This window comes from Mytilinidion resinicola (assembly GCF_010093595.1).
Source record: "Mytilinidion resinicola strain CBS 304.34 unplaced genomic scaffold BDZ99scaffold_3, whole genome shotgun sequence".
Classification (NCBI taxonomy): Eukaryota; Fungi; Ascomycota; class Dothideomycetes; order Mytilinidiales; family Mytilinidiaceae; genus Mytilinidion; species Mytilinidion resinicola.
In genome coordinates, this window is record NW_022985439.1 from 1,452,515 (window position 1) to 1,477,121 (window position 24,607).

The 24,607-nt window shown below is 52.3% G+C and overlaps 11 protein-coding genes across 11 annotated transcripts; 6 read left to right on the forward strand and 5 right to left on the reverse strand.

Moving 5' to 3' along the window:
* Positions 1-114: 114 nt before the first annotated feature.
* BDZ99DRAFT_435037 (NAD(P)-binding protein) lies at positions 115-1,002 on the reverse strand (the record flags this gene model as incomplete). Its single annotated transcript, XM_033717468.1, has 3 exons — positions 627-1,002; positions 381-572; positions 115-325 (listed from the first exon to the last, which is right to left on the reverse strand). The coding sequence occupies exons 1-3, from the start codon at positions 992-994 to the stop codon at positions 115-117; spliced, it is 771 nt and encodes a 256-aa protein (XP_033581962.1). The 5' UTR covers positions 995-1,002.
* A 361-nt stretch (positions 1,003-1,363) lies between these two features.
* BDZ99DRAFT_435040 (acyl-CoA synthetases/AMP-acid ligases II) lies at positions 1,364-3,398 on the forward strand (the record flags this gene model as incomplete). The annotated part of the gene is made up of 7 exons (XM_033717469.1): positions 1,364-1,603; positions 1,733-1,785; positions 1,838-1,936; positions 1,993-2,321; positions 2,374-2,942; positions 2,998-3,017; positions 3,068-3,398. The coding sequence occupies 7 exons, from the start codon at positions 1,364-1,366 to the stop codon at positions 3,396-3,398; spliced, it is 1,641 nt and encodes a 546-aa protein (XP_033581963.1).
* A 12-nt stretch (positions 3,399-3,410) lies between these two features.
* On the reverse strand, positions 3,411-4,587 carry BDZ99DRAFT_458952 (enoyl-CoA hydratase/isomerase). The gene has a single exon (XM_033719046.1). The coding sequence runs from the start codon at positions 4,265-4,267 to the stop codon at positions 3,431-3,433; it is 837 nt and encodes a 278-aa protein (XP_033581964.1). The 5' UTR covers positions 4,268-4,587; the 3' UTR covers positions 3,411-3,430.
* Positions 4,588-4,823: 236 nt separating this feature from the next.
* On the forward strand, positions 4,824-6,874 carry BDZ99DRAFT_458953 (DUF1446-domain-containing protein). The gene has a single exon (XM_033719047.1). The coding sequence runs from the start codon at positions 4,991-4,993 to the stop codon at positions 6,851-6,853; it is 1,863 nt and encodes a 620-aa protein (XP_033581965.1). The 5' UTR covers positions 4,824-4,990; the 3' UTR covers positions 6,854-6,874.
* A 167-nt stretch (positions 6,875-7,041) lies between these two features.
* BDZ99DRAFT_408604 (Thioesterase/thiol ester dehydrase-isomerase) lies at positions 7,042-8,481 on the forward strand. Its single transcript, XM_033716515.1, has 4 exons — positions 7,042-7,363; positions 7,416-8,109; positions 8,155-8,254; positions 8,309-8,481. Exons 1-4 carry the CDS (start codon positions 7,232-7,234, stop codon positions 8,361-8,363), a joined length of 981 nt encoding a protein of 326 aa, XP_033581966.1. The 5' UTR covers positions 7,042-7,231; the 3' UTR covers positions 8,364-8,481.
* Positions 8,458-9,438, reverse strand: BDZ99DRAFT_566913 (carnitinyl-CoA dehydratase; the record flags this gene model as incomplete). Its single annotated transcript, XM_033727634.1, has 3 exons — positions 8,458-8,921; positions 8,985-9,147; positions 9,212-9,438. Coding segments are annotated over 3 exons (854 nt in total), but the record flags the coding sequence as incomplete, so codon positions are not given.
* Positions 9,439-10,113: 675 nt separating this feature from the next.
* BDZ99DRAFT_378403 (AMP-binding enzyme) lies at positions 10,114-11,951 on the forward strand (the record flags this gene model as incomplete). The annotated part of the gene is made up of 4 exons (XM_033715111.1): positions 10,114-10,676; positions 10,733-10,798; positions 10,848-11,002; positions 11,056-11,951. The coding sequence occupies 4 exons, from the start codon at positions 10,114-10,116 to the stop codon at positions 11,949-11,951; spliced, it is 1,680 nt and encodes a 559-aa protein (XP_033581968.1).
* BDZ99DRAFT_458954 (uncharacterized protein) lies at positions 11,600-13,440 on the reverse strand (the record flags this gene model as incomplete). The annotated part of the gene is made up of 3 exons (XM_033719048.1): positions 11,600-11,726; positions 11,972-12,403; positions 12,465-13,440. Coding segments are annotated over 2 exons (1,330 nt in total), but the record flags the coding sequence as incomplete, so codon positions are not given.
* Positions 13,441-14,174: 734 nt separating this feature from the next.
* Positions 14,175-14,904, forward strand: BDZ99DRAFT_515767 (uncharacterized protein; the record flags this gene model as incomplete). Its single annotated transcript, XM_033725003.1, has 3 exons — positions 14,175-14,375; positions 14,430-14,507; positions 14,560-14,904. 3 exons carry the CDS (start codon positions 14,175-14,177, stop codon positions 14,902-14,904), a joined length of 624 nt encoding a protein of 207 aa, XP_033581970.1.
* A 414-nt stretch (positions 14,905-15,318) lies between these two features.
* On the reverse strand, positions 15,319-17,603 carry BDZ99DRAFT_458956 (uncharacterized protein; the record flags this gene model as incomplete). Its single annotated transcript, XM_033719049.1, has 2 exons — positions 15,319-17,494; positions 17,545-17,603. Coding segments are annotated over 2 exons (2,080 nt in total), but the record flags the coding sequence as incomplete, so codon positions are not given.
* Positions 17,604-17,821: 218 nt separating this feature from the next.
* Positions 17,822-19,147, forward strand: BDZ99DRAFT_379113 (uncharacterized protein; the record flags this gene model as incomplete). The annotated part of the gene is made up of 3 exons (XM_033715134.1): positions 17,822-18,295; positions 18,354-18,696; positions 18,750-19,147. The coding sequence occupies 3 exons, from the start codon at positions 17,822-17,824 to the stop codon at positions 19,145-19,147; spliced, it is 1,215 nt and encodes a 404-aa protein (XP_033581972.1).
* Positions 19,148-24,607: the final 5,460 nt, after the last annotated feature.

Genomic DNA, 24,607 nt, shown 5'->3' on the forward strand with positions numbered 1-24,607 from the left:
CGTGTTTCATGGATTGGTCTCGTTGTTCGATGAGATATACACTATTCTGACTATCATCTTAGACTCTCCAACATCCAGCCAGTCTTCCCGCCAGGTGAACCCCGGAGACAATCATCAGCATATCCATCCCCCGTCAACCGAATGAATCGCTCCCGTTATGAAAGTGGACTCATCCCCCAGAAGGAAGGCTACCAAAGTTGCTACCTCCGATGGCTTCCCTGGCCTGTTTAGCGCCGTATGGGCATAATTGTTAAAAGTGACGTTTGGATTGCCAGCGCCCGCGATTTCTCGTGCCTTAGCGACCATTGGGGTCTCTATCGTGCCGCTATATCCCGTTTTAGCTTTCACAGCCTTAGTTCAAGCATGGCTGTATCACTTACGGAGCAATGGCATTCACCCTGATGCCTCTAGATCCCATATCTTTTGCGGCACTTCGTGTAAGACCGACCACGCCATGCTTACTGGCTGAATACGAGGCATTCTTTGCTCGGCCTGATATGCCCGCAACCGAAGCAGCATTGACAATGGAGCCACCATTCTCCATGTTCTGAAGCTGAGCTCTTTGGCAGTACCTGTCGATTCGCCAAATTAAGACCAAATCAGGAACAGATAGATGTGGCACTAACATTAAACCAGTAAGGTTAACACCTATTACAAAATCCCAATCAGAATCTTCAATATCCGCAGCGGTCTTGATTCCAATAGCGTTCCCAGTCACTCCAGCCAAATTGGCAGCACCGTTTAATTTCCCAAATTTCGAGACGGTGGCATCGATCCACGCATCTACCTGCTTCCGGTCCCTGACGTCCATCTTGAACGTCATGACCTCTCCGCCGGCAGACCGTATCTCCTTCGCCGCTTCGTCTAATGGCCCTTCCTGTACATCCCCAATGGACACCCTAGCGCCTCTCGAAGCTAGTAGTTTCGCGGTAACGAGGCCAATTCCAGATGCCCCACCAGACACAACAATCACTTTGTCCTTTAAAGAAGACATAATATTGGATTAAATAATGGTAGAGCCTATGGGTTGGGTAGAATGATAGGACCCCTGCAGCTTGCGGAGAAGGTCGATAATCGAGCACTACTACCGGTGATATATTGTGGAGAAGGGAAAGTATTGCTGAGTTTGAAATGCTACACTGTCAAGTACTCACAGTTGCACTTGTCAGCTTTATGGAGCAATGTTCGGCACTTGGTTCAAACCCCGCGTCCAAAGCTGGAAAATGTCTCCCGATCACGTGCCTTAACGCTTACAGAGCTCCACTTACTCGTATCTTTAGGTAGGTAGTATTTACAGCCTTTCTGGAGGATCTTTGCGCCTGTATCACACTGACTGTATTCGATTCGATTTCCTTCGGCCACGATGTCAACTTCAAGAATATATCGTTCGAACTACCCCCGTCCTCATGTTCCAACGAATCTCAGCATATCCCAATATCTTCAGCTATACAACCCAGACGATACAGCCGCCGACAAAGTTATCTTCGAAGACGATTGGACAGGAAAGACTCTAACCTATTCCGGGTTGAGAGCTCAAAGCGCTAGAGGCGCTTTTAGTCTAAGACAGTTACTCAATCTAGAGGAGGGAGGAGCCGGTGCGTTTGTCATTATGCTTCTGCAACTTTGTGCCTTTCACGCGGTCTGATTTATTCTAGTGCTCATATGCGCCCCAAACTCAGTAAATGAACCTTCGGCACGGCATTCGAGCACTCCAGGCTGATGAAGCTACCAGGTGGATGTCGTACTATTGATTCATGCAGTCTTGTGGTGTGGTGGGACTGCTATGTGAGCTTGAAAGACGTCTAGAACGCCCCAGATTCTGATCCTCCGCTTTTAGACTCGTCAACCCGCTCAGCACCTCGTACGAGGTAGCCCACTGCCTCGGAATATCTGAGCCAAAAATCCTAGTCGCCGACTCAAGCACATGGCCAACCCTGTTTGCTGCAAGCCAGACAGTTCCAGCGGCCGGGAAATTCGCCACGTTGTCTCTAGATGCGGCACCATGTCCCTTTCCGTCGGTATAGTCTTCCCGTCTCACCTCCCATTACCCCGGATCGAAATTGATAGCTTCCAGGCCATTCGCCTACCCAATATTTTCCAAACGAACAATGCTTTACCGCCAATGGACTTATCGGAGCGAGACAGCCGCGAGCACACGGCATGTGTCTGTTTTAGCTCTGGAACCAGTGGCAAAGCGAAGGGAGTGGAGCTGTCCCACTACAATCTCGTCGCGACCATGGCAGGGATCCGGCCGTCGGATACCACTCTCTGGAACGAGACTATCAGTCAAGTTTTCTTTGCCCCTCTGTGTCATATCTATGGTGCGTGCCCGGGCGGTCTGATCAGACTAACCTGGTCTTAATCAAGGCGTAGGACTCGTGAGCGCCGCTCTGATGGGAGCATCGATTGGCTATTACACCATGTTGATGAGGAAGTACACGCTTGGCGGCCTCCTTGAGCTCTCAGCAAAGGTGAACGCTAACACCTTACGCATCCTTCCTACCATTGCGGTTGCGATCACTAAGGATCATGGGTTCGACCTCGCACAGTTACGGAGTATCAAGTTGATCATGTGCGCCGGAGCTACATTGCCCCCAAAGATCATCGAGTTCTTCAACCACCGATTTCCCGGCGCCCCTATCTTCCAAGGCTACGGGATGACTGAGACGAATATCACCACTCTTAGAGCTGAGCAGGCTCACATGATAGGCAGTGTGGGAAAGCTATTTGCTAACCTTGAAGCTAGGTTGGTCGATGATGATATGAATGATGTGAAGTTTGGCGACGAAGGAGAGATGCTCGTACGCGGGCCAACAGTCTTTCGCAGGTATATGAAAAACCAAGCAGCGACAGATGAGGCTTTCCATAATGGCTGGATGAAGACAGGGGATATTTTACGGTCTGATGAGAATGGGTTCTTCTATTTGACTGAACGCAAGAAGGTACGTTGCTCGGAAATGGATGGTGGACCTTTCGCTAATGCTGGATGTCTTCTAGGAATTGATCAAGTACAAAGGGTATGAGCTCTTGTTATAATTGAGGAAACATCCGACTAATTCGACTTCAGTAACCAAGTTGCACCCGCAGAGCTAGAAGCGTACCTTGGCGGCCACCCTTATGTCAGAGAGTGTGCTGTTTGTGCACTTTGGGATGAAGACCAGGGCACTGAAGTCCCCATCGCATACGTTGTCCTGACTGATGAAGGAAGAGCAGCGAGGGAGAACATTGAAGTTACGCTGGCTGACATCCAGAAACATGTCGACAGCAAAGTCTCGCCCTACAAGAAACTCAGAGGAGGTGTTGTAGCGCTAGACGAGATACCAAAAACAGGCACAGGCAAGGTACTGCGACGTCTGCTGCCCGCAAGGCTAGCAAAAGAACGATCATCAAAGCTTTAAATATATACATTCACAAGTTCAACATCACACCCCTATAACCTGCTCGCCTTCCACACCGGCGCGCGCTTCTCACTAAACGCCTTCAGCCCCTCCAGTATATTCTCCCCCTTCTGCAACTCCGCAAACTCCCTATCCATCGTAATCCCCACTGCCTCCTCCACAGCCGCCGTCTCCCACCCCTGCCTTATCCCCGCCCTCGTGCATATGATAGCATCAGGACTATTTACCGCAATCGCCGTCGCGTACTCGACCGCCTCCTTAATCAGCTCCCCCTTCGGCACAACCTTATTCACAAGCCCCCAGGCTAGAGCCTCCTGGGCCGTGACGTTCCGCCCGGTCAGCGCGAATTCGCTCGCCCGCTGCAGCCCAATCGTGCGAATGAGCCGCGGCAGAGCGCCTCCTATAGGCGAGATGCCGCGCTTGACCTCCGGCAGCCCAAAGTACGCCTCCTCGGCCGCGACAACGAGGTCGCAGTTGACGATGAACTCCGTCCCGCCGCCCATGGTGAGGCCGTTGACGGCTGCGATAACGGGCTTCTTACCGAGCCGTCGTGAAAGCGGTGTGAAAGCGGGCGCGTTGCCCATGCGGCTGTTGGGGTCGGCGCCGGTGTCCATGGAGGAGTTCCACTCTTTGAGGTCGGCGCCGGCGCTGAAGGCGCGCCCGGTGCCCGTGATGATGGCGACGGAGAGGTTGGGCTCGGCGTCGAGCCATTTCCAGACGGCGTCCATTTCCCATTGCGCGGTCGTGTTCATGCAGTTGAGGTCTTTGGGGCGGTTCATGGTGATGAGGAGGACGCGGGGGGCTGGATAGGAGAGGAGGAGGAAGGTGGGTGTTGGTGGTGGGGGTGTTGTGGTTGGTAGGGAGGCCATTGTGGGGTGCTTCGGGGGGAGAGTTCACGCAGAGTGAGTGATGGATGTTCTAATGGAAAGAGAAGAAAGAGTTCCAAATCTGAACCAGGGAACTTCGATGCAATTCAACGCTGTGACTTCTTTAAACACCAAGCAATGCGAAGGCATGAAGAAAGACAGAAGTTTGGTGTTGAGATCGAAAGGTACCGCGAGTCAGGAGAATGATTGGAAAGATACAACAATCAGCTTCACGATTCGTGTGCAGACCTCGGGAGTCCCTGGTAGGCAACGTGGCGGGCGCCCCTACCGTGGCCGTCTCGACGGGTGAAAGACTCCGTGGGTGGCGGCATGCGGTGAGGAAAAGATGGAGACCACGTGGAGGGGTGGTGGAGTACCCCACGGCGGCCAGGGGTCGTCCTAATCCCAAGCGGGTCGCCCCTTAACCCCGTTCACTAATGAATCATTAGCGTCTTTTTCAATTGCGGGGAAGAAGCCTCAAAACCACCTGCGCCGGAATCCGGCAACGCAAACCTGCATCAATTCATGCCATTGCTCTTGCTTGGCGGCGTCAATATGACTCCTGCGGTCCCCTCATTCAGGCCGGGCGGAGGGTATAACGGGTAGAACGGCGACGGTGTTCCTTCAAGGCAATACTCCGCAGGCAATGCACACCTCGTCCTTGCAAAATATCTCGAAGTCATACCAGAAACACCTCTCTTATCGCCCTGTCTCCACGTGGCCGAAATGAGCTCCCAAAACACCACAGCGACACGACGGCCCATCCGCATAGGCAATGCCTCCGGCGCAATCGGGGACGGCATTGACCAGGTCTACCGCCTCGCACGCGACGGCAACGTGGACGCAATCACGGCCGACTACCTCGCGGAATTCAATATTGCCTGGAAGGCCATTGAGTTGACTACGCAGCCGGACCTAGGATACGAGCCCAACTTCCTCGACCAGCTAGCATGGCAAGATGGCGCCGCTGCAAAGCTGCTGCGGAGGAAGAGAATCAAGGTTGCGCATGATGGTGGAGCATTGAACCCCAAAGGGCTTGCTGAAAAAGTTCATGCCTACTTCTTGAGCTTGGGCATCGAAGACATGAGGGTTGCGTGGGTCAGTGGTGATGATGTGACAGCGTTGGTCAGAGGGAACAACTTTGGAGCACTAAAACACTTGGATTTGCGAGGGGTGGAATTGGATACTAAGAAAGAAGAGGTTTTAGCCGCCAATGTGTATACTGGACAAGCAGGTGTCGTGCGGGCCCTCGAAGCTGGGGCTGACATTGTCATCTGCGGGAGGTGTTGTGATGCCTCTCCGGTCATGGGTCTAGCGTACTGGTGGCATAATTGGAAGTCCACGGACTACGATGCCATGGCAGGAAGTCTGATCGCTGGACATCTCATCGAATGCGGGGCGTATGTGACGGGAGGGAACTACTGCGGGTTCAAGGAGATCCCCAACCGCTTCAGTTTCGGATACCCCATCGCCGAGATATCTGCAAATGGATCCGTGGTTATCACCATGCCAGACAACAGCAACGGAGCCGTGACCGTGGACACCACCAAGGCACAGCTGCTCTACGAGATTCAGGGGTCCTTCTATCTCAACGCCGACGTTATAGCACGCATAGACGGTGCTGTATTGGAACAAGTGGGTAAGAATAGGGTCAGACTGTCTGGAATCAAAGGATCTGCACCGCCTCCGACATCGAAACTAGCAATCAGCCTCTTTGGTGGCTGGCAGGCCGAGCTATCAGCATACGCTGCAGGGCTGGACACCGAAGAGAAATTTGGCATGATGAAAGATCAAGTGCGCCGATATATCAACCCGGCTGAGTTTACGACTTTCAGCACGGAGACATACGGGTCAGTGCCCCAAGATCCGAAGTCCCAAAAGGAATGCACAGTGCAGCTTCGGATTTTTGCTCAGGCAGCGGAGAAGGAAGCTATCACAGAATTCAAAAGAGCAATCCTTTACAATGGTATACAGGGATATTGCGGATTGCATCTGCATATGGACTGGAGGACGATGGAGCCGCGGATGTATATCAAATACTTTCCAACTCTTGTCCCTCAAGATGGTACTCCGCTGGCCGTTCATTTCGTAGGCGAGCCTGGCAATGTCTTGGAGGTACCCGCAAAGAGGATCGAGGACTGTGCGGAAGAGGTTCCCGTACAGCCAGACTACGAAGGAAGGCATCAAGCCGTGAACCTGGCCACCTTCGGGGAAACAGTACGTCGTCCTCTCGGCGATCTGGTCTTTGGGCGCTCGGGTGACAAGGGTGGAAACGCAAATGTTGGCATCTGGGTAAGAGATACCAAGGCTTGGCCTTGGCTTCAAAGTTTCTTGACCTCAAAGAGGTTGAAGGAGCTCCTGGGCGATGATTGGAGTGAGAAGTACTCGGTCGAACGATGCGAATTTGAGCATCTTATGGCTGTTCATTTCGTAGTTCGCGGAATCCTTCAAGACGGTGTCTCTAGCAGCAGCATCTTGGACGGCTTTGGGAAGAGTTTTGGGGAGTTCATTAGGGCGCGACATGTAGATATCCCGAAGGTTCTTCTAGAGGTTGAGCAGAGGAGGAGGCAACCTCAAGCACAGCTCTGAGGTCAACCCCAGACATAGGAGGTAGATGAATGAAAACTACCACTTAACACCATCACAATTACCATAACGCATAGATAGAAGAAGTGACGAAGTTGAATTGGGTGATCACCAGTCCGGTCTCGGTTGGTCTGTTGGTGGAATTGGGACAAACAGTTCTGCTGAGTGAAGGCCCGGAAATGCTACACCGACCCCACATCCTTCTTCCACACCCACCCATGCCCCGACTGTCGATATTGCCTAGGTACTCCGAAAACGGCATGGACTCTCTCGACGTCTTTCCCGCGCTGAGACGGCATGGGTTCATAGCTACCTGCTTGTCCTACCCTTTGCCCACGTCGTTGCCCGCATTTGCTACCCCAAACTTCTCGAAGATTCCCAATGACTTCCTCTAGTGACAAGATCGTCAAAAACGCTTCCGGCCGCTATGACAACGTTGATTTCAAAAAGGCCATAGGGTACAAATACGCTCCCATAAAAGCTGCCTACCTTCGACGCGATATTCTCCTTTTCGTACGTTACTTCTCCCTGAACCTTCACTATACTGGCACTAATAGTCAAGCAGGCCAACGCAATTGGAGTGACCAAAGACGAACTACACTTCCTCTACGAACTGCACCCTAAGTTTGCGGCGTTTCCCACGTTCCCTATAAACCTAGCATTCAAACAGGACGACCAAGATGTGTTCGACTTCATCCAGCGAACCGTGTCAGCGGATGTACCCGGCGTCCCCCCATTCGACCCCAAACGATCCGTGGACGGCGAGCGTGGCATCGAGATCATTAGGCAGATACCTACGTCGTCAAAGGGCCTTGACTTGGAGATCAATGGCTCAATCGTTGGCGTGTATGACAAGGGAGGGAACATGATATTGGAGGCGGAGCACCTACTGCGAGACGCGAAGACCGACACTTTATACGCGAAAATGACCAGCACAGCTTTCGGGATTGGACAAGGCGGATACGGGGGCCCTCGCGGGCCTGCTACGAAGTCTTATCCGCCTCCGGAGCGTGCGCCAGATGCGGTGCATGTCTTCAAGACGTCGCCGGAGCAGACACTCCTGTATCGGCTGTGTGGGGACTATAACCCAATACATGCAGATGACGAGTTTGCGAAAGCTGGAGGATTCAAGGAGGCTTTCATGCAGGGCTTGGGTACTTGGAATATTGCCGCCCACGGGATCCTGAGGGAGGTTAGTGGTAGTGATCCCGCCCGATTTCGCAGCTTTAAGGCCAGGTTCGCGAACATCGTGTATCCTGGTATGTTCCACCGTAACTTCTACTATATATGCTAATAGTGTCTAGGTGACGCTTTGGAGACGCGTATTTGGAAGGTAGGGACAAAAGATGGTGTGGATGAGTTCGTTTTCCAAACAATAGTCCAATCAGACGGACGTATTGCCCTGTAAGTTGAGATCATAGAACACGGCGTTTTCAAAAATGCTAACGACGATCCCAGATCTAATGGTTTTGCTACCATCAACCAACCAAGTCCTCTGAAGAGCAATCTATAGCGTCAAATCTCTAAATCATATCTTGTTTTCACATTCAAACTACCTGAGCACATCATCTTGAAAAGTCTATCAAATAATCTAGGATATAGAACATCTACAAATACGAAGGCAACCACTTTGGATCCCTCTTCTCTCTATACGCCGCCAACCCCTCCGCAGCATTCCTACTTCTCAACATAGCCTCGCTGTAGATCTCCTGCCCTCGCATCGTCGCGCGACTGACACCCGTTTCCCACGCTTCTCGTGCCGCCAGCCTCGAGATGATAACGCTGTCGGGGCTCTTCTCCGCAATCTCAACCGCATACGCAATGGCCCTTTCTAGCAGCTGCTCCTGCGGCACAATTTCCTTTACCAACCCCCAGCTCACAGCTTCCTCTACCGACATCCGCCGCCCAGTCAAGATCAGATCCATAGTCCTGTGATTTCCGAAGAGCAGCATCGCCCGGGGCAGAGCACCAGCGAGTGCAGAAACACCGCGTAGGACCTCTGGTAGAGCGAACGTGGCGTTTGGCGACGCGAATATTACGTCTGCGTTCAGGATTGCTTCGAAGCCGCCGCCTGTTCCTTTAATCAGCACCCACCGGGGCTGCTATGAAGATTCTGTGGACATTTGAGGCCTACCGTGTGCATGTCCATTACAAGCCACCACAATCGGCTTCTTCCCCGTCCGATTGCTCATGCCCGCGAATCCACCATGCGGGTAGTCATGGGCGACGTCGTTGGTCTTGATGAGGTCGAGGCGTTGCTTGAGGTCCATGCCTGCGCAGAAGGCCTTTTTGCCAGCCTATTGCCACGCAAGATTAGCATCTATTTCATACCATTTAACGTGGTTCGTATGCAACACTTACGCCCGTGAACACCGCACATCTTAGCTCCGGCTCCGCATCATACCATTTCCACAGCGCACCCAGCTCGATAGTTGCTTCGACGGGGAGGCAGTTCATGTACTGCTCGCGATTTATGGTGACCTGGAGGATATGTTTCGCGGGGAAGGAGATGAGCGAGTGCTCGACGCGGGGGTATGGGTTCTCGAGCCACGCGGGGACGGGGTTTTTGGTGCGTGGGGTCGTCATTGTGGAGGATAAAAAGATAAGGCCGAATACACTGAACAGAATCTGGCTGTATACTCCTCAATTGAAAGGGAAAGATATGAAGAAATGCGACAATCAACAAGAAGAACAGAAATCCACGACTAGTCAATGCGCCAAACCTTCGAAGACTAATTTTGTCCCGCTTCCCACTCCACGGGTCATCGACGCACGCTTCCTGCACCGCTCCATCGCTAATTCATAACTCGGCGCGTGCTTGAATCATTCCCCATGGCGAGGCGCTGCAGCGGTGTGCCAAGGGTATGCTTTTCCCACGGTGACGTCGGCTCTCGGAACTGATTCATTAGTGGCGTGCAGGGTGCGTACAGGGGTAGCTGGGTGCATGCGGGGTAGCTGTTGTGGGGCACGCTTGGACAGCGGATATCAGAACGCGGAGGTGAAGAGGTGGAGGAGAAGTAATGCGAGTAAGGTGCTTGGCCGGACGTAGCTATGTACGACCGCGTGTTGGTGTAGTATTTCTCCATGGGGTAGGTAGGCTGCGGAAGAGACGGCTTCGGGGTGGACGAGGCTTCGAGGTGGACGAAGCTTCTCGTTTTCTCGTTGGAGCTGGTTTTTCTAGTCGGAAAGCTCGTTGTTGCGTCGTGATCGTGCATTTTGGGCCTCGCGATCTGTTCAAGTCATCGTTGAACACCCAAGTCAAAATGCGTATCTACAAAGCCCCCCAAACGGTCGATATCCCCCAAGACCTCAACCTCACCGAGCTCCTCCACACGAGCAACGACCCGCCTCTTCCTCCCTCCCACCTCATCGCTAAAGATAGCCTCACAAACCGAAGCATTACAATTGGAGAGCTTCGCCAGCGTGCAGGGAGAATAGCAAATGGACTGAACTCCACTTTCAAACCCCACGATCAGAGCAGGTGGGCGGTGATTCTGCCAAACAGCGTCGAGTATCTCGAGGTCTTCCATACGGTGCTCTGGGTTGGCGGAGTGGCGTGTCCTATAAACCATGCTATCAAGGCGGAAGAGATTGGCCATGCGTTCTCGGTTACAAGGCCAGATTTTGTCGTCGTATACGGGCCTGTGCTACCAAAAGTGCTCGAGGCAGTGGAGGTTGCGAGGAGAGATTTGACGGCCGAAGGAGTAGCCTGGGGTGCGCCTAAGATTGTGACTGTGATTGAGAGTGTCGATGGGTACAAGCATTTTCCTGATGATTTTCTTCCCCGGGAGAAGTTAGCTATACCGCACTTCAACGATACGAAAAGGTGAGCTGTGATGTTGAGAGATAGTCAGACTGCGTCCAAGCTGATCTGGGTATTAGCCGTCTCGCAACAATACATCTCTCCTCTGGAACTACAGGCAAACCAAAAGGCGTCAAACTAACACAGTAAGTTAGTCCATGTAGTCATTGGTGCGGAAGCTGACATGAATCTAAGTTTCAATTTCGTATCCAACGTATATCAACTTCGTGCTCACGACCCGGCGCAGTTCCATCGTGGCAGCCGTGTTGTCGCCTTTACTCCATTCGCACATATCGGAAATACAACAATACCCTTATTTCTCGGGCCGTTCATGGGCATGATGCATCATGGTGAGTTCAACGTAACGTCATGTCTAATTCTTTGCTGATTGTGGCTCGACAAGCTATGCCCGCGTACGATCTTGAAACATTCGGACAGCTTGTAGATTCAAATAAAGCTACGATCTTTCAGGGTGTGCCTTCTGTCGTCCTTTCGTTTGCGAATACGGACATTGCCGAGAGGTTTGATTTCTCAAAAGCGGAAGCGATAAACATCGGCGGACCGCCTTTCAAACGGGACATGCTTGACAGGTTATTGGATAAAGCGCCATGGAGGTTGAACCAAGTCTACGGAATGACGGAAGGCGCTGGCTACGTCGCGTACCAAAGATCTACTGACAAACAACTGGAAGGGGTGGTAGGGCCTCTAGTACCAAACATAGAGGTAGCGTTGCGTATCAACGACGGCAAAGATGATGCGCCTGAAAGCGGCCCAGGCGAGCTATGGGTGAGGGGCCCCAATATTACGAGGGGATATGCTTTCAACACTGAAGCAAATCAATCGGCGTTCCCTCAGGAGGGATGGTATAATACAGGAGATGTTTGTACGGTTTCGAAAGACGGGGTCATTGCGGTAGTAGGGCGGACGAAGGAGCTGATCAAGTACAAGGGCTTCCAAGTGAGCCCTGCGGAGCTGGAGTCGTATCTCAACTCTCATCCCCATGTTGTGGAAGCAGGTGTGGGACCTGTCTTTGACGAGAGCCAGCTCACGGAGCTACCGACAGCGTATGTAATCCTGAAGGATCATTTAGTCCATGAAAAGGATAGAAGGACGGCTCTGAAGGAGATTCAAGCGACGGTGGACGACCGGGTGAGTGGCTATAAAAAACTGAGAGGCGGTGTATGGGAGGTGAACCTGTTGCCGAAAAATCCAACGGGCAAAATCCTGAGGAAACAACTCCAAGACCACAAGTCGGGTCTAAGCTCTCTAGATAGAGGGGATAGGAGATCGAAATTGTAGAGAGAATCGGGACGCCGTACCGAAGCAGAATAGTACAAGCCGCAAGGCACGCCAAATTGTCAGAGTCCCAAGGACACGCGTATAGCAAGTTGGTACTCTCAAGGATTTGAGTGAGACCATCGAGCTTCGCCACCACATAGTGAAGCTTTCTTGAATTCGTCTATTCTCTCCGTGTTCCATCCTGAGTCCCAGGTCCATTGAGTGTCCCTGTCCGGCGATTGGCTGTGGCCCAGACGGAAGTGGTGAGCAAGTTGGCATGTTGTGTTGTGGTGAAGATATTGGAAACAGTGGCGGTCGAGATTGCATGCGTCTTTACATTGATCGAAAGACTTGTCAGACAGTGGTTTAGGGTTCACACCGTCGTCTTCCGACATGTTCGTCCAGTTGTAGGCTATTGGGGTGATCAGGGGCTCTACTATTGCACCATACAGCTCTTCAAAGAGAAGTGGTGTCTGGCAGTGTGAGCACCTGCTCTCTCAGGAGGAGGATTGAGACTCGTTTGGAAGAACTTACAGTTGAATTTCTCTTCATCTCCCAATCCCACAGGTCGCCCACGTCCTTACCGCTCAAGTGGTGAAGTGTGACGATGGGTTCGCACCATTGCTCCGGCCCAAAACGAAGAGTAGAGACCTTCTCTCCGTTTATCAGTGGCCAGTAACCCTTCAAGGTGATGCCGATATTCTTGAATACTCTGGCTAGAACTTCATCGCCGCAGCATTCCTCCTTCATGTCCTGTCCAAATTGATGGTTGCCCACAGAGTATTCGTCTCTGAAGTACCTTCCATAATATGCCAATTCTCCTAGCGCCTTCTTGGAGAGGATCAACCCACTGCCACCATGACCGAAGACAGGCTTCTTCGGAGGCCAAACCGGGGATCCCATGTACAAGGGTTGCTCGGGATCCAGATGCGAGAGGAAGCGCAGCAGATTGTCCCAGACCACGTATGTATCCAGCTCAATGAACATATACCAGTCCTTCTGCCTCGGCATTTTCCAGGTCATTTCCATCATAGGGAAGAACTTGTATTTGTCCAGCTTCCAGCCATCCCCGCTCCTGCCAACGCGCTGGCCCGACGCCTTCTGCTGCTTGATGGTGTCATAGATCTTGAAGTCGGGGTTATCGTGCTCGTATCGCTCGGAGAAGTTCTCGAGCGCATCGATGATGTGGTGGCCATGGGAGGACTCCTCGAAGTCGGAGAAGATGAGAAGGTCTGGGACGCAGGACGTGACAGTGCGAAGGTGGATTGGAAGCTTCGATTCGACCTCTCCTGCACCAATCTTGAGAACTACCTGGATTTTATCGAAGGCATGCTTCGGCAGCGCCTTGCACGCATCAAGCGCCGAGTGGTTCTTGGATAGTAGGTAGTCGGCATCGTCCCACGTATCAAAGCCGCGACGGCCTGGTAGTGAAGGCAGGCCAAAGAGGTAGTACAAAAGTGATATGATTAAGATTGTCAGCACAAAGCGGAGCCTCCGCGGTCGGTTCATTATGTGATCGCTGTGCAAGGCTCAGGTGGATCGTGTGCCCACAGCTCCACCAACGAGAACGCCAAGGTGGGTTTCTCAGCCCTTGAGAGAGCAAGGTTCCCCCGAGCCGTGACTTTCTGACAACTCCATTTCCCCATCGCTTCTCCATCAACCAGAATGACGCCTCGATTTAGGCGTCAATCACTTCGTAGCGAGGGAGTCTGCTACTGCGGCGCTAATTCGAACAGGTGTCACCGTTGAGTGGCTCATGTTGCCCAGGAGGTCTCGCCCAGCCTTGTTGGCCCTGATTTGCTCCCTCTAGAAACATGGCTTTGCTTCCCGCTCTAGTACTGATGCCTTTCACTTGGCGATGGGGCTGAGACGATGTGTTTTTACTTCAGCTCGTCGGAACTTGCCATGCACGATACCATCCCCAGCTTTCACTGGATGCCACCCTCGTATAACTCCTGGTTTCTCGTTTACCTGTCCATAGCCGGACTTGGCTTTCTATATTTCTCCAAACCTTCTTTCTGCCAACTCTTAAATGCGCCTTTCATGCAGGTGTCACAGTCTGGGGCGGCTCAGCCGTGGCGTTCCTGTTGAAAATGGTGGGGAGGGGCCTGGAAATGGTCTACATATAAGGCTGTACCTTTCCTACCAACACATTGCTTTTGCACATTCTTTTCATCTTTAATGTCATAATATCTACGGAACACTACAACTTTCGTTCAAATAACCAGTCCCAAGTCTTTCATCATGAAGCTATCTACCATCCTGATCCCAACCATCTTTGCGTGCGGCACCCTTGCCGAAGATTTCTTCAGATTCGCCCAGGGCGGCATGTTCGACAAGAGAGTATCGTGTGGCCGAGGCGCTACGTGCCGGGAGGCCTGTGGTGGAGGAGCGACTGAGTGTGGCTCGAGTGGAAACTACTGCTATGACCCCACACTTGGAGAGGTAGGGAGTATACGGCCCCTTTGCCTTCAAAGCTAACACGTTCCAAATGGGTAGACTTGCTGCGGAGACTCTGGATACTACTGTGCTGCCGGAAAGTACTGTGCGCCGATCGATGGATACTGCTGCTTCGACGTGAGTACACTATTTCACCGATAGATCGGTCTCAAGTACTAACAGTCCGCAGGGAGAGACGCCCGAGCAATGTGCCGTCCGACAGACCCTGACCTTCCCTGCTGTCTCCGTAACAGTCTTCTCCTCCGTCGAAGCTCCAAGCGCCGTCTCGACCTCAGTCCCTGTGGCCGAGTCCTCTTCGATCGAGTCCTCTTCGATCGAGTCCTCTTCTGTCTTTGTGCCTTTGACCTCTGCGCCTAGCTTGGCACCAACCACATTCACCGGCAACGCATCGTTCTCCACTGCTACATTGGCTACCACTAGCCCTGCTCAGTTCACTGGTGCCGCGGTCAAGAAGGACAGTGCCATTGGAGCCTTCATCATGGGCGCTCTGGGGCTGTTGGCTGCTGCGGTTTGAGTCTTATAATATCTGTCGCGGATGCTGCCATTTAGGCGAACCTTACGTTCCTTACTCTGGGTAGGCAGGAGTTCAAAGCCTCGAACATATGGTGATATAATAGGTATCAAAACTCTCTTGGGATGTGTTGTTTCATCTTCATCGGGTAGCATCATGTAATAACTGAATACAATAACGGAAAGATGTATCCCAACTATTTACATTTATGAGTACTTCTTGATATGTGACATTTGATTTGTTACATCGTACCCGGAACTCTTATGAGGTAGTGAAGGACTTCTGACAGTGGCAAGTGGTTGTAAGTGTGGTAGTGTTGGAGGTAGCCCGAATTGAAGGGTTTGATTCTTCATATTGTATCACGATTCTTTTCCGATATCCAGGGGTGTCTCCATAATATATCAATGTTGCCAGAATGTCACAGATCATAGCACAATTCACACACAGACTCTATTATCTTACAAGCTGCATCCATCACCCCGTTATGGGTGGCTCCAACGGGGTATAGTTATGTTCATAATACCATCACGAGTCTCCAGAATTCGGACTTCATCACCACCCCCCTTCTCCTACTACTTGAACCGTCTCAACTTCCGCAACATGTGCAACTTTCCCCACCCCTCCACCTCCTCCGCGTCTGCCACCCATGGGCCCATGATAATACCACTCTTTCCTACACGCCACGCCGCCTCCTTGTCAGGATTCAGTCCCATAACGCCATTCTTCCTTGTCATCTGGTCAAAGTGCGTATCCTCTAGATATGCCCACGTAGGGTGCTCACAGCAGCCGAAAACAAGAACTGTCTTTTTCGGGTCTAAATCCGCAAGAAGGGTACTATGCGTCGATGGAACGAGGACTTCGAGTGACTGGTTCTGGGCATCAAAGCCCCGGATGAGTGCTGTGCAGACCACTTTAGTCTTCCCGGGGTCCAGGGGGGTCACCACGTTGTTCTGGTCTGGTGGGAAGTACGGAATGCCAGCTAATCGTGCAGGGATGGGAGAGCTTGGGCCGTAATGGGCTCGGATAGTCACGTCTTCGGGGGTGCGAGGGAGCCTGCCGTACTGGGCTTGGATGGCAGGATCGGAAGTCTCAACAATGGTAATAAGTGAGCCATTGAGGATGGTGGCAATGCAGCTGGCGTCGGTCCATTCGCTTAGCATTAGGACCCCGATAAAGTCGAGAGACTCTAATGGGTCAGCCCCATAGCGGACTTCCCAGGGGTTCGTCTGGGATAGCGTGGTGGCGTTATATATCCGCTGTCCGTTAACCTCGTCAAGGTCTTCGCAGTGGAAGTACGACAACATGTGCATATTTGCCAGCCTGGAGTCTGTTCGAAGTGGTATCGCATTTGGATGAGCCTCGATGGGGCTAAAGTCTATGCCATCCTTCTCGCAGGCGGCTCGTACTGGGCCGAGAAACTGCTCATCGGGCCGTCCGTCGCGTTTTCCAGAAAAGAAGTAAGAAATGCTCGTGGGGCGTATGTGACTGATGGTGCGAAGGAACGGGTCGAGGTCGTTACCGAGTGCCCAGGCTGGAGTGTTGATTACAAGTATAGCCTTAGAATGATAGGAGCGAAGCGCCTCATAGCGGTCTATAAGATTGCTCACGCAAAGGAAGAAGTACTCAGGGTACTCTGTAACAGCATTCAATGGCATGCAGTGTGACCAAATAATGTGATTGTCCTTTCCGTCATCGGGCATTGGGGCTGGATGGGTATATGGAGGACCGAAATTGAGCTTCCTTACCTGGACCAAAGCAACCTGGCCTTGCGGTGTATATTCTGGCTTGGTAGTGTCCAGGTCCAAATAGAAGACAGAGACCACAGGATCGTCCCCCAGTGAAGTCAACATATGGTTGATCGAACAATTCGCGTACGTGTTTTTCCCGCTGAGTTTTGTACCCGCAATCATTATTCTTGGGTATTTAGTAATGCATAACTTCAATATGAGACTTGGCGACAGAGCAGCCACTGGAATCAGCGAGCGCTTCAACTCATCACCTATATTCCGATAGGCCATTACAAAGGAGCGATGATATTCTCCTTCCTTTTTAATGGCCCCGATTTTCGAGAATAAATCGGAGAGTTGTTCCAATAGCTCCATACTAGGGCACGTTTTGAAGCAAACAACAGATGCTCCAATTGCTTCAACAACTGGCAAAGAGTGCGTACATAGAGCGAAGACGCGCTGCGGCGAGTTCTTTGCCTTTAAAACGGCACCATTTAGAATGACAGCCCCTGATTCGACGACAATATCGTAGACTCCGATGTTTACAATAGTCTCGCGGTGCCGAAGTTGGACAATCAGCTCCTTGTGGGCGTCAGTTAGTATGTCGGTTTGGTTTCCTTTCCATGTCGTTAGGGGTGAATCGACTCGAGAAATCTCTTCAGGGCTGTCGTTTTCTTCATCCAAATCGTGTTTAGGGTTAGCATCCTCAGCCGGATTAGAGTTCGAGCTACTAGGGAACGGTTGCTCGCTGCTAAGCTCTAATTCCACAGCTTTGAATGCGACACCCACGTAACCAGACGAAATCTCTAGAGCGCGCTGGCGTGCTGCCGCAAAAGCGCTGACCGGTCGGGCTTCTGCCAATTCTGCTATAAGTACTGTCAGGTAATGAAAGCGTAAGGGCGGAGAAGAGACTTACTGTTAGCATCATCACCGCGGTGAGGACTCCCTTCAGCTCTCCTCTTCAGAGACGACATGGTGCCGCTCCGTGCGCTATTGAGCTGAGCGGGTGCAGATATTTTTTCGTCCAGATGTGAAGCTTTGAGGCAGGTTGACGCGCCGCGAAGGTGACTAAGCAGGAAGAGTAGCGGCTTGGCAGAGGCAGGGATTGTGCATGTGCTATTCAATTTTTTGCTCTAAACTTTTTTGCAGCTGAGTGGGGAACACCACTGCCGCATGATGACACCATTTACGAGATGAAGGAGGCCACAAAGAAGAAAGCGCTTCCGCCGAAGAGCGGGAAAGGCTCAAAGAAGGATACGAAGGTCCAACCGCCGCCAGGAAAGAAATCGCACCTGAGTGCGGAGACCATTGACGACAGCGACAGCAGCGACGCCGAAACTGGAGCTGAGACAAACAAGCTTGAAACACCTACTATCAAGAAACCGATCGTATCGACAACGAGGGTTGAGCCGCCGAAGCCGAAGTCGAAGCTCAATGGACACATCGAGAAGACTTCGAACCAAAAAAAGCCGGTGAATGGTACAACAAAGCCCAAGAGCTCGGAAGCTCCTTTAGTGGACAGTGACAGCGATAGCAATAACGGAACAGAAAAGAGTCGGTCGGAAAGCGACGGTGCCGGTGCGAAAGACAGTGGAAGCGATAGCGACGGAGACAGCGAGAGCGGGGTGGACGAGAGTGACGTTGCAGAGGAGAGGCCGATTGCCCAGGTAGCAAATGGGTATGAGAAGCACCGCTGTCATCTGTTGTCGCAACACTGATGAACAGTATAGTCGATCTGCACCCGCTCGAAGCCACACAGTCCAGCTTCAGGCCGCTCGTCCCTTTGAACCTCCGAAAAGCTTCAATGCTGTGTCAGCACGTCTAGCACCGTCGTCGAATGTGATGAAACTCTTCAATCAAGGCAGCGTGTCCGAGAAGCAAATATGGCACGTTACAGTCCCCGCAGGAGTTTCGATTGACTCCCTGAAGGAGGTTTCGTACAGCAAAATCGCAAATGGCGACGCGGTCATAACCCACAAGGGTACTGAATACGGGTTTAAGACCCAAAGGAAGGGAGAGGAAGGCAACACTAGAGTCATGTTGCCAGGCCATGAAGGTTATAAAGCAGGTCGGTGTAAATTTTGCCTCTCAAGACACGAATTAGGTCTCTAACTAGCCCAGTCCCTGCACCAATAGCACGCTCCCTCAATCTCCAGCAAATCGTTCAGTTGCCAAAACTCAGCTCGGCGCAAGTGAATCAAAGAAAGGGCTCCAAGACTCCCTCTACTATAGCTCCAAGGGCACAGCCAAAGGGGCTTCGAATGCGATTTCTTCCGTCTGGGTTTGGTGATGTGGAACCAGGGATAATCGGCTCATCAGACAGTGAGGCTGAGGCGAGGAAACCGAACAGTGCCAATGGCCTCCATCGGCCCGAGAAACGAAAACACGAAGATACGAATGGAGACCGACATGAGAGACCGAAGAAGGCTAAGAAGTCCAAGGACCCAGAACACGAGAAACGGAAAGCGGAGAAGAAGGCTCGGAAAAGAAAAAGAGAAGAAGCCAGGGTGGGCGCATGAAGAAAGTGGCTCTGGTATTAAAGATACACCAACTCGAGCACAGCCTAGTCTTCAAGGAAGACGACAGCTTGTTAAGTGAACTAGCTGTCACCAGGTATGGTGGTATGGCGTTCATGGCGGCGGCAGAGGCACGAAGCACAAGAGCCTCCGATGCAATATGCAACACGGATATCTAGCCAGGTCGTGGTCCTCAGCACAGTGGGAATCGTTGGCGGGCACAATATGTCATCACTGGACAGTCGACAGCTGATCTTCACTGAAGCGCCGGCGGTGGTCTGGTCTCTGCTCGAGGATGGCCTCAAGGTGTGAGACTCTCCAGGGCAAAGCGCAGACGGACTGCGAGGCAAGATCAAGGAACTAGTGCCATGTGAAGATGAGAAGTAGGATAGAACTAGCACGGACCAGGCCATACATGCTACGTAGCTAGACAATCAAAAGTGAAATGTTAACCATTATATCATCATGTTGAGGGCGCAAGCAATAGATCAGACAAAGTGGGCTCTTTCCGACTAAGCGCGACAGTTGACAGCCCCCGGTGTGCCGGGGCTATTTTAGATAGAGATGCGATAGGCGTTTGATGGTGTTGTTCTTGGCAACGCCCGGCTCGACGCAGGAGAAGGGGATCGTCGCGCTTTCGCGATGCTGGACACAAGAACCAAGAGCTCCATATCATGCACTCCCTCTGCTCCCAAGCTTCCCAACCCACTATGGCTCGCAGGTAGATGCTCCGCTGCTCTCGTGACGCCCATCCTCCCTGCTTTCGGCCCGCTGCCCGCAGCTTCTCCACTGGCAGGTAAACAACACTGTTCACCGCACACACGCATCCCTGCTGTCCAGTGTCGACGCGACCAGTTGTCGGCGCAACGCCCGCTCGCATCTCTGCCACGCAGTCACTAGTTCTGACTCCTCATAGACCCGGGCTCCTTTCATCTCAGAGTAACGCGTCTACGCTGCTGAAAGCTCTGTTTGAAGCACATGCAGTCAACACCTCCCCGACCTACCACCCCCGACGGCGCCCTCAATCCCCAGCGAAACGATCCTCTCCACCACCCGCAGCCAGATAGCCCTGCCGATGGACCCAGCATGTCTCGCGACACCCAGGAAGGAGAGGGTGTGAGGTTATTCGACCAGTCCGACTCGGAACTCCCGCCGCTGCCCGTCGACGATGACGACAGCTCTCTTCTCCAGGCTCCGAGTGACTCTGGGGGCAGCCACGTAGCCAGCGAAGGAAGCGCATTAATGGACCCAGAAATGAAGCGCCAATTGATGGATATCGAGTCGAGTTTTATACCAGAGCCGTCGATACATGTGGAGGCGCCGCCGCCAGGAGGCGTCGACGACACATACTTGTTTGGAGGATCACCAGGAAATACCAGGCCGCAGTCGCAAGTTTCCCTCCACCACAAGAGTGCAGTGGCTAGCATTAGAGACGTTCCGGACGACCACGCGACTCACGATTCATCCCTGCTATCTAATTCTCCTCCCACACCCGCAGACGCATACAAAACACCCGGTCCCAGAAGAGAGGACGCTGATCCGCAAGCCGGCCATGAAGTGGATGAAGAGACAACAACTTCGGAGCCTCTGCCGTCGTCCCCGGCTGCGGCAGCAGCACAGCGCAGCATGTCCCGCGTAGCGTCGAATCCTACATTCACCAAGGAATTTGTCGAGGGGGAAAGCGGCGCAGATTTAGCGGCACACAATAAAGAGCCCGGGGATCAAGACTCTCTTGAATCACAGCGACCGACCTCCAGCGCATCGACCGTCAAGGCGCCCGACTTCTCACCGTATGAGGACGGCTCATCTCTGCCAGCGGAGCTTCAGGATATGAGCATTGAAAACATTACTGTGCCTATGTCCACAGCGTCCTCAAATGGTGATCGTGTAAACAAACGCCCAAGCTTTCTCCAGAATCGACAGGCTAGCCAGAGGTCCTCCCTTTCCTCATTTACGAATCGGTCAGACTTGTCTGGGGAAGGGAACAGCGAAGTCACTTTAGGCGCAGACTATGCGCTGCAGAGTGGAGGAGCAGTGCCAACTTCAAGTCAAAATCGCCCTAGCTTTGGCTTGTCGCGACTTCCTAGCTTAGGGAGCATTGCTTCGTCGGTGTCAGGCTACAGCGACTCCAACCCCTCCTGGGATCGCACACGAAGCATCAGCAGCACTTCGGTTCTAGCAGGCTTACAGACAGATAAAAATCTTGGACGACTTGACGAAGAAAGACCGACGTCAACAACGCCTCCGGCTACACCAAGAGCCCCCAGCGTCAAGCCGAGTGCACCAAGCGATACCGTCATTGCCAGGCACGTTCAGGATATACGTGTGCCGGACACTATTGCCAGGGAATACCGAGAGAAACATCTCCGCTCTCTCGATAAGAGGCAGAGTTCAGCCATGCAGTTCCACAGCCGAAGCAAGCACAACCTTACTCTCAAGGAGCAAAACAGCAAAATCGACAAGCTTAGCAAGGAGAATTTTGACCTCAAACTGAAAATTCACTTTCTTGACCAGGCGCTCCAGAATCGATCCGATGAAGGGGTCAAAGAAATGATCTCCAAGAACGTACAGCTGCAAACAGATCTTGCCAATGAAAAGAAAGAGAGCCAGTCTATGCGACGTAAAATTCGAGAATTAGAACGGAAGCTGAAAGCTCAAGAGGATGGATTGGCAGCGGCGCGAGAGACGACCAGCGGCTCCGAAGAAGACAAGAGTGACCAAGATTCGAGGCAGGCGGATTTAGAGGAAGAGATCTCTTGGCTGAGAGAGCGACTCGAGACCACGGAGACCGTAGTAGAGCAACTACGCGAAGATAACTTGGCCAAGGAGGTCGAAAAGAGGCGCATGGCAGAATACATCAAATCTATGGGTGAAAGAAACGTGTCGGAGCCATCAGCGGGCATTAATGAAGCGATGGGAATCTGGAAAGAAGACCTTGAGGACGAGAAAGCCCGTCGCGAACAGGCTGAGACCGAAGCAGACAAGCTGCGGGAAGAAGTTCGGCGACTCAAAGAGCAATACCAGCCAGCCGCGACCCATCATAACGTCAAAAACATCTACAGCGTCAGCAAACGCAACCTTACGTCCTATACTACTCGCTCACACTCAGGATCAGACGGTACCAATGATCAGCCAGGGGGGACCAGTGGCACAAGTAGCACCCTTGTTGACCAGCTTCGCAACGAGAATTCAGAACTACGACGAGATCTCGGAGCCCAGACCTCAATGCTCACATCTCGAAATCGTGAGCGTGAACGACTACAGCAAGAGATTGAGGACTTGAAGCTCACTGCACGTCGTGGTGATGGTGTCAGATCTGTTGCCGGGGACAGCATTTTCGAAAGATCGATATCTCGCGCTCATCAGCGATCAACTTCAAGAGCTAGCAGGGACACTCGAGTAACGCAATTGAGTGATGCTGAGCGGGACGACTACGAGAGTAAATGTGCAGCACTTCGAGATGAAGTCTCGCAAACAAAACTAGTCAATCAAGATCTTGAGAGGGAGCTAAATCAACATCTCAACATACTTGAAGAAGCGGAGAAAGAGATGGATGAGCTGAAGAAAGATATCGAATTGCAAACGGAGGATCTGCAAGCTTTGCAAGCAGAACGTGACGAAGCTCTAGAGGCCTTCCAAGACAAAGAGCAGGAGTGTGAGAGATTGAGGGAGGAAGCGATCAGCACTATCGAGAGACTCGAGGATGAGATTGAGCAAAAAGAACAAGAACGGAACCGACTCATCACTGAAATAGAAAACCAGAATGAAGACTTCACCGCTCTACAGCAAGAGATGAAGAACGTCAGCGAGAGTTTGGTTCAGCTCGAGGATGACCGCGAGGCAAACTTACGGAAAATCCAGCATCTCGAGCAAGAGCTTGACGACGCGAATTCTGAACTCGAAAGTCTTGACAAGCGGCTTCGCGATGCCAACTCAAAGATTGAGAGACTTGAGATCCAACTCGAGTCGTGCCAAGGCGAGATCTCGTTCCTCCGAGAAGAACAAGAAGGCGATAAGATTAAGATTGGTGAACTTGAATCTGCACTCAACACCGCAACCACGACCATTCAAGACGAGAAGGAGAGATTCCGGGACCTCGAAGAACGTCTGGCGGAAGAGAGGCGGCAACGCGAAATTCTAGATAGCCAAGAGAAGGAGGAATTGCAGAAGGTGCTCACAGACTTGAATCTGCAAACTTCAAAGGCAAAGGACGAGGTGAGGAGACTGCGAAAGAACCTCTCTCTCAAGGAAGTTGAAGCAACCACCTGGAAGCAACGGCTAGACGAGCTTGAGAGTAACCTTCGTGAAGCCCTCGGTAACCTTGACGGCACCAGGTCCAGCCTCCTAAAGGTACCCAACATAATTGCACTCTCACCCCGATATATATTAATCACCATCGTTCAGGACATTACTAAACTGCAGCGGGACCTTGACTCTACAATCCAGGAGCTTGAAAGCACGAAGAATGATCTCGCAGAAAAGGACAGGCTTCTGCGGAATCGTGACGCGTTATTGGAGAGCACTGGGTTGGAAAGTCTGAGGCTATCCGAACTACTCAACCAGGAGCGCCAAGCGCGACGACAAGACCAAACGCAATTCGACAATGCGAAAAGAGGCCATCAAACCGTCTCACGTACGATTCAGCAGCATGAAACCCGAGTGCTTGAGCTCGAAACCGCGCGGAATCAAGAGCGCCACAAGAATTCGACCATGGAACGTCAATATAAAGACCAGCTTCTTGAGCGCAACAACCTGCTGCTTGCGCTCTGGAATCGCCTCTCGACTCTTTGCGGGGTGGAATGGGCTCGCAGCAACAGCCTTGTTGCCGGTGAACTACCGTCGCTTGAGATCATCGCGCGCAACCTCCCTGGCTTCAGCAAGAATATCATCCTAGCTGTCAAGACTGTGGAGAGCATTGTCGGCAACTTCCGTCAGCGTATCCGCGGGATCGAGAAGGACTTGTGGAAGGACTACCAGACACTCGAGCACACGCTCGACATTCGCATGAAGCGGATGGACCAGCTCGACAAGATCGCCATCGCACAACGGCAAAGTATTGGCCGTCCATCCACGGTAAGAGGCGGGCTGCTCGAGACAAATGGCATCGAGGTGACGAAACTAAAAAACGAAAACAAGATGTTGAAGGCTGAGCTGCAACTCAATCGACAGGCGCAACCACAGGGCGATTCTCAGTCTCAGCGTTCGCCGTCAGGCAGCGGACGCAGCTCTGCCCGCGCGAGCGTGGCGGCATCTCTTCTCCGACACCACTCCACGAGCGCGGTCGAAGTTCTCCAGCAGCAGGAGCCTCAGTACCCACCCGTGAGCGCGCCTCTACAGCCAAGTGAGCAGCGATGGATCCACCGACTGAAGGAACTCGAAAGGCGGCTGAAGGCTGAGCGGGAAGCACGGCTATTAGATCGCAGCGGGGCAAGGAAAAGGCTAGAGGAAAGCAGTGCAGAGAAA

Excerpts from the sequence above, each read along its gene's own strand:
- BDZ99DRAFT_458953 (XM_033719047.1), top strand. The coding sequence starts at position 4,991 with ATGAGCTCCCAAAACACCACAGCGACACGACGGCCCATCCGCATAGGC.
- BDZ99DRAFT_458952 (XM_033719046.1), bottom strand. The coding sequence starts at position 4,267 with ATGGCCTCCCTACCAACCACAACACCCCCACCACCAACACCCACCTTC.
- BDZ99DRAFT_408604 (XM_033716515.1), top strand. The coding sequence starts at position 7,232 with ATGACTTCCTCTAGTGACAAGATCGTCAAAAACGCTTCCGGCCGCTAT. Across the intron at positions 8,110-8,154 it reads CGCGAACATCGTGTATCCTG|GTGACGCTTTGGAGACGCGT; the intron begins GTATGTTCCACC and ends AATAGTGTCTAG. Across the intron at positions 8,255-8,308 it reads TCAGACGGACGTATTGCCCT|ATCTAATGGTTTTGCTACCA; the intron begins GTAAGTTGAGAT and ends CGACGATCCCAG.